Raw genomic sequence first — 8305 nt, 5'->3', positions numbered from 1 at the left:
ATCCAGGGTATCTTCGCATTCCCTTGAGCCGTTTCTAAATTACAAAAGTTTATTCCAGATTTTTTCCATGTACTGTGTATTGTAATCGGATTCAAAACTTTAGGTCGCCTGAGGCACCATTTAATATTATTCAATGGAGCTAATTTTTCTCCTGGCTTAATTTGGTCCCATATGGAACCATTTTAGGGGGTTCGTCCAAAGAAATTCAGAAATACAAAATTAAGGACCACCCTAATATATATATTATATACGTATATATATTGAATCTATTGTATATACCCAAGGTGTTGATAAACTATTTTGATAAATTTTAGAATGTGATTCCCCCATCAAAATAAAAAGGTTCAAGGGATCTGAAGGTCAAAGTGCATAGTTTCAAAGTTGCAGTTCAATGGCGTGGAAAAGCTATCGTTCAATATTCATTATTTTGAGCATGACAAGCTGTGAAGTGACGATTAACATCAGGCGTAAAGAAAGCCACACAAAGGCCATCCAAAATTTATACTTCAGCAATATGCAATGTGTGTGTGTAAAAGATTCGTCATAGAGCATAATTCCCAAACATGCTCCCAACAGAATTATCACATAGGCTATGACTTAAAGTTTGGTTCAAAGGAGACGAAAGGAAAACCTTGACAAAAGTGAACACGTAAGTCAGCGAGAAGTCCTCGTATTCCGAATAACGCAAACAGCAATGTATTACTTCACGTTTATATATGTTTAAAATACGTTAAATATACTGTACAACAATACATCGCTGCACGGATAATTCTAAACAAGCGGAACCATGGAGCTGGCGGCCCGTAACACTTCCGACTTATCGCCGACGCATTGTGTATTCATTGCTGTCAAGGCTGACTTTTTGCCTCCTTTTACCCCACCTTTAATTCAGAGCCTATCTGAGAATTCTGTTGGGAGCATATCTGGGAATTATGCCTTGTAGGGAAGCTCTTGGTCACAGATTGCATATTGCTAAAATATACATTTTTGGATGGTACATGTGTGACTTCCTTTATGCTAATATTGACTGCCCGTCCACGGTTTCTCGTGTCCGAAATAGCACTTGTTACTTTCCACGTTTTTGAACGGCCGTAGCACTGAAACTATGCACTTTGGCCTACAGGTCTATATGAACTTTTTTCCTATTTTGATGTGAAAAATCGTCTCTTAATCGATGTTATGTGAAGCTACAGTTAATCGAAATATTTGCAAAATTATTCAAATGAAGACAAACTTTTTAAGTTAAAATATAGCTAGTCCGAGGCACTTCTGGAGGTAAATGTTATATATGTATGTTTATAAACATGAATTGGGATCTTCAAATACAAGGGAGATGGAAATTCGAGAAGAAATAATGTTAATTAAACACTTTGTTTTTTATTTTAATAAATTAAGCAATAAATTATAATTAACTTTATACAAGAATTTATAAATAGCATACACTTAAAGCAGACTTTTATAATATTCATTATAACTAAGTTTTAACATAAATCACACTCACTTTTCCTCTAAAAACTCATAGTGCATCACTTTTATGTAGAGATTAATGAATATTGGACAATAAACACTTGGAAAATTTGAAAACGGTTTCAGTAACTGAAGCAGTTTCTAAGGCTATTGAATTAGGTTATCTTTTCTCGCTTTAATGTTAACTTCCAATATAACAAAAAATTAAACATTATCACAATAGTTTGAAAATTATATACATGAACAAACTGTTTCAGTTACAGTTAATATGTAACTAAAAAGTATTACCAGAAGTTATAGAGGACATAATATTAGTATGCTCTGCTTTCTTTAATAATTCATAATTTGCCAGGCCTATTAGAAATACTTATTTCTACCTTTTATTTGCTATTTCAAATGGCGAAGACGGACACGAAGGAAATGATCTACCGCAGTCTCTTCCTTGTTGTCCTAACCATCTTGCTGCTATGTATTCCTCATGAGCTGAGTGCTGGTTAATAGTTTCATAAGGAGGTGTCCTGTAAGAAACAATTAGTTTAGTGCAAAATTTCAATATAATATTTCTCCTACAAATATGTGAGTTGTTCCACGACACTGCTACGTACAAGTGGTGTGTATCGGACTTAAATATCTATGTGCTTATTTTGTTGTGGTGAATTATTTAGTGAATACTTCGCGCCCTTCAATTACAAATGTAGGTTATTCTATATCTTCAGTTTGCTTCATCCAAGGACTATGAATCTTTCTACAAACTGCACCGGATCAGATACGGTGTTCATATTCTGATGCAAGACAGCTATTTCCGTATCTCTAGTGACTTTGTCAATATAATTAAAGTGAAAGTAATGGATTTACCTTTCAGCGTACCTTCAGATACACTAAAGCAGATTTTAAGTATTTATGGTACAGTGTAGCCATTAGATCAAGGAGAAGTGAGAACAGCAGTCCCCTTTTGGAGCTTTTTACAATGGAATACGTGAAACCTACATGAAAACTGATCATTTCCCTTCGTGTGTTACTGTGGATGGGACATCGAACTACTATTCGTTATCTCGGACAATTATCTACCTGTTGGAAATATCGGGTGTTCTCACCTTATATCCCCAATCTTACCAGGGGGTCGCTTACCACGATAGACAATCGCATCAGGTTTCATCCAAAATGACAGAACTAGATAAATTTTCTACTTATTCCACTTCAGTATCATCTGTGACAGCTTGTGAATTTATTCCTTTACAAACTATAGTTCCTCGTCCTACAATAACACCTATCTTCGAACCTAATAAATTTTCTGAATTATTATCTACAACATTCTCATCCGAATTTGCTCAAGATAAGTCTTGGGATTTACTACGATGGTTCTCTCCTCTACAGAACTTAAATGTTTTATGACCTCAAAAGTTAATCGGATTTCTAAAGAGTGCGACAATCAACATCTCTTGGCGCAATTTGTTTATAACAGTGGCTTTTATTTTTTTTCCAAGAGTGAATGATAAGTCAATTGTCATTTCTTTCATATTATTAGGTCATAGTGAACCTTGGCTGTAACAGTTCTGGCACGGATATTCTTTATCGACAAAGCATTCTGTTAATGATCGTTTGTTTACTGGAAGATGGTATCGGTATCTGTTGCATTGCCTCATAAAATAATATGGTTATTCAGAGACAAATCAGTCTAAACGAGAAAGATTTGTGCTGAAGCAGTTATTACTTTACTACTTACTAAAGTACATCCCTTTATTAATGGTGACGACTTTAGTTGTGTCATTGATCCTTTGATCCTGACTGCTGAGTATCATAGTTGCCACTCCTTTCAGCAATTAGTGACAGTTACACCTTGTCGATATTTGGTTCCTTAACTGGTCCTATCGTAAATTCACTACTGGACAACCTCTGCCAGTTCAGAATTGGTCGATGGTACATATCCGCTCCACATCGTGAGAAGATTTTTGAAAGCAATATTCTATTTCCAGAGATCACTGTACCATGTTTTTTTCATTAAAATATTCACATGGCATTTTTCATTCATATGGTCCTTCTTATTGGAAATCGAATGCTACACTATTACGTCAACCTAACAACAAAAACTTATTTCATTGAAGTGACAGTTTTTATTACGTCGCGGTCATTGTTTTCTTCATTACTGGTGGGTTCGATATACCAAACCTAGAATCAGATCCATCTTTCAATGGCAACATAAGTAACATAAAGGTCAATTACCACTACTTGTCGCCCAGCTTAGATACTACCAACATATCAGAGAAATTAAACAAAGAAGGAAAGCTTTACAATTGCAATCCAATCTAAATAATTTTATACATGAAGGCACTCCTGAATGTTTCTCAGACGAACCATTCTTGTTGTATCACTGTGTTTCAAAGTTCAACGTCGCCGAAACACATACATAGACAGCATTTATGACAAAGGGTTCTTTATTCACTGCTTCCGTGACAATCATTAACAATTTATATATATATATATATTTTTCTCGAATATATGTGGAATCCTTCCAATTTTACTGCAGTCTCCGAATTATTCCAATTATTACCTTCTCGGGTTTATTCTGATGAAGCTTGCTTCCTTTTAAAAACTACTATTATTTCTGATATACGGGAAGTTTTCACACCAGCATGGTCGATGCCAGACGCGGTACAAATTGTATTTTATGTTTATGAATTCCTCGATCCCGTTAGTCCCATTCTGTGTGATATATGTAACGATTCTTTAGCAGGTGATTCTGTTTCACAGAATGAGGGGATATTTGTTCTATTACCCAAACAGCCTTTCTTCGTGAATTCAGCCTTATCGACCTACACGGCGCTTAATATGGATATTTTACCAAGAGCATGTATGAACGACTTTATCATAGCATTCACAAAATTATAAGCTACTTCCAAGCTGGTTTTCCACCTGACCTTTAAGATTATGCAGTAGTATTGAAAATATGGGATATCATCACTTATTTTTTAAAATTTAAATGCATTAATGCGGGTGCATTAGGTTATAAAGGAGCTTTCAATTCCCTTTCTCGCCAGTATTTATTTTCTATTCTACAGATTTAAAACTTTCCGATTGCCTTTAACTCTCTACTTCAGAGATCATACCAAAATTGCACTTTCTGTCTCCAAATAGTTACATTTCCTTAACTCTCTCTTTAAGAAGTGTTCGTCAGGGCTGTTTCCTTTCAATGGCCTTACTTAACTTTAAAGCCGCTGTTGCATTAATTAGTTCCATTTGGCACTGATACCTGACAATTTTCAACAGTTAAATGTTCAACCGTATGCTGATAATACCACTGTCACTTATACCACCCCTATACACGTTACGCGTCTCCTTACCCAAGTGGTTCGCTTTCAGCAATTTGATGGCCCACAATTTAATATCGGAACACTCTTCCTTCGTTTGCTGATTTTCATTCCATCATCTCACCTGAGTTACATTTCTTGTTCAATCAATTTCCGATTTGACATAGATATAAACATATAAACATGTTTTAGAATCATAAACTCAAGCAATCCAGAAATCCTTGGTTGTCACTCGCTTATGTTGTATTTCTCTATCTCACAGAGTTCATAACTTAAATACTTACTTCAGTTATAAATTGCGGTTTATTGCGAAAATCTTCTCCTAAATAGAACAATATGCACACCGACTTGATTCCCTTTATGGCTGATTTTATGATGAAGCTTATTCTTCCGAGTTCGTAGAGAGGCAATATTCTTCCATCATTACGTGGAGGTCTTTTTTTGGACTCCAATTCGTTTAATATGTACCGCATTACTCATGTACACCTGCTTCAACAAATACAACTTACGACCATCCATACCACTCTATGAGTTGCGCTTTTGACGCCCTTTCTTTGGTCCAAAATCTTCCATATTTACGATTTCAACACAGATGTTCCCCTTATTTATTGAGGATTATATTCAATTGGTCTTATTTTTATACTGATGTCCCTGCTTCCGATCGTATGTTGAACAATTATATCAGCTTCTTTTAATACGACATAAATCTGACCACGTAGCTCTTCAACTATGGAATCCTCTACACACTTAGCTGAAAATCTGGAACAACCTGTTGACCTTGTATACCTCTGTATATGCTCGAGCTAGTTGATTTGTTGTCGTTCATGCGGTATTACCCACCAATGAACGTTTATATCAAATTCACCGTCGTTATTTAATTCTTTGCTCTCATTATCAAACACAAGATACCATCTGCTATTGGTATATCTCCTGTTTCGATTCTTTCAACCCATGATCCCTTTGTCGTCAAATTTTGAGCTCCAAAAGTCGCATCTCGCCGCAAACTGTATTACGAATACGGGTTCTATTTCCAGATTTTCTTAGTTTTCTCCCGAAAAACATCGAACAGTCAATTGGCTTTTTCGTACTTCTATACTTTATATCTTTCACTTCTGTGTGCGTCTGATAGTTACATGAAATTTTTTGAACGAACTCGATGGAAGCAACTCACACCGGACTAACTTTGTTTGCCAAATATTTGATTGCTCTGTTTGATTAATGAAGTTGTAACAATTATTGTCTTATCAAACTTACTCATTATGTACTTTCAGATTTTGTTTATTTATCTCTAAAGGTAAACTTTTCATTTCTGATCTATTGTTTCTTACGTCTTCTGTACTTTTACTGTAACATACCTTACCATTTAATTAGTGCCCTATATAGTCGTCTTTATACATAGTTAATTTTGTTACTTCATAAAAATAAGCAAAATATGGTTAAGACAACCGACTACATATTTGAAGAATTATAGCTCGAATCCACTCGAAGTGTTCCTTCATTTTCTTCATTTTACGATTTCATAGGCCAAATGTTTTAATATTTTACGCTAAAGTAAGGTAAAATATACCTTTGTCGCTCTTTGACGGTATAAAACTAAGTTCTTATGAGAGCAGAATTCATGGAAACAGAATTATTTATTTGGGGCAGGGGTAGGGAACCTGCGACCTTTCAGTCATAATGTGCGACCTTACGGGACTATTGTGGAAAATATTAAATTATATTAGTAATATGAAATAACTTCTGAAAAAGTAAACGAATGATTTTCTTTTACTTTCTCCTTTCAATATTATAGAGCTATATATGTACAGTGAGTGCTCACTGAATTGCGACTACTCCTTCACTCAAGAAGGCATGGACAGCAGCCGAGCGATAACATGACTACCCCGACTGAGAGTATTGCAGAGAAAGAACACATTCAGGGCTGGACAGCACACTCGTACGATAGGAGATGGGTAGGATACGTACGGCATGATTGTGAGTGTTCGAGCAACAGGTGCATCAATAACACAGATGTGCCTGTTCCAGTGTTGTGAAGGGGTAGAAATAGTGGTAAGAAAATGGGTAACGATCTCCAAAAAGGGTAACGATCTGCAAAGGAGTACGAAAAATTACGCAGCGGGCGAGCGTCGTGTCAAACGGGTAGTGACATCCAAACGAATCATCAGTGCCCGGGAATTACATGATCAATACAATAATGGATGCATAATACTCATAACCCACGGCGTGCGTATGTGGCGCCAACACGAAGCTATGAACTCCTCATGCATGATGGGTAGTATACAGGCAGGTGGGGACGGCTATATGGTTTAGGGATGTTTCTGTTGGCATGAACTGGGATCGTTGTTGTGCATGAACCACAATATGACATCTGCAGTTGTTAGGGAATAACGCACACCCTACAATTCACCCTACAATACTTCTATCCACACGGACACGGTATTTTTCACGACAACAATGCACGATGCCACCGAGCCGTTGTCCAGGCCGTTCTTTGAGCAAAAGGTGGACCAACAAATTATTAGGTAGGTGGTCACAATTCAGTGAGCACTCACTATACATTTTCATGTAAATTATTATTGTCACTTTGTTATTAAAGTGTAATGTAACTGCAAAAATTAGGCATGTTCAAAATTATCATATGGGACTTTCTTGTGAAACGGATATTGATTTAATTATAAAAGTAAGCGGGACAACACAATTTTGTCGAAGAGCATGTGAAATAACGTCATCCATATTATTTACAGCATATGATCCAAGACATTTATTTTGAGAAACAAAGCCATGTCGCGACGCCTGGTCGTCAAGAGTTGACAGTAGCTCAGCGTGGTGAAATTATGGGTCGTGTACCACGGGGCCAGAATACATTTGAAATCATATCTGACTGATTTACTTCTTACATTCTCCAGATCGGCCGGTGCAGGGATGCCATACTTACAAGCAGGTGTACATTTACTTGCTTCACAGACAATACCTTATAGTAGTCATGTTTTAGATCAATTCATATTATTGAATCATCTTATACTTTTACAATAAATCCTTATAGTTACAAATAATTTATAAACATAAATTATTTACGTTACTGTCTAAAAATTAATGTAACGTATTTCTTGTTCATATCAATAACAAAGTTAATGAAATAAATGTCAGGTACAAATAAAACTACACCCTGGTGGGATATGTTACCTCTATCAAAAGTTTCAGAAAGAACCAAAACTTTGAAGCTACAGGAGGACGGAGCATACTGCAGGATAATAGTTACTTTGCTTGAACAGTTTGGGAAAGAAAGTTCAGAAATTGAATTTTATAATTTTATTTAATCAATTTGGGATAGAAAATATGAATAAATTCGCTTCAGAAGTGGAGGAAATCGTAGAAAAACAGAAAAGTAGGAGAAGAAAAAGTGAAGGAAATCCAACTTATTCCTACAACCAAGGATACTAATAATAATAATAGTCCTTAGTTTCCCGGATGATTAGTTTTTGGACACGATATCTTCACAAAATTAGTATCTACGTACAAGTGTCGAATTAATC

At 35.8% G+C, this 8305-nt stretch overlaps 1 protein-coding gene across 1 annotated transcript in view; it reads right to left on the bottom strand.

Moving 5' to 3' along the window:
* Positions 1 to 1542: 1542 nt before the first annotated feature.
* Positions 1543 to 8305, bottom strand: part of LOC145666548 (uncharacterized) — a 36764-nt gene continuing 30001 nt past the window's right edge. Inside the window, exon 4 of the mRNA XM_081733866.1 lies at positions 1543 to 1985. Within this exon, the coding sequence (XP_081589992.1) occupies positions 1841 to 1985 (145 nt within the window). The 3' untranslated portion in view covers positions 1543 to 1840. The remainder of the gene's footprint in view (positions 1986 to 8305) is intronic.

The sequence above is a fragment of the Thermobia domestica genome, chromosome 12 (genome assembly GCF_964235325.1).
Source record: "Thermobia domestica chromosome 12, izTheDome1.hap1.1, whole genome shotgun sequence".
NCBI classification, from domain to species: domain Eukaryota; kingdom Metazoa; phylum Arthropoda; class Insecta; order Zygentoma; family Lepismatidae; genus Thermobia; species Thermobia domestica.
Note: the sequence above shows the minus strand (reverse complement) of the source record. Positions and strands in the feature narration are given on the sequence as shown.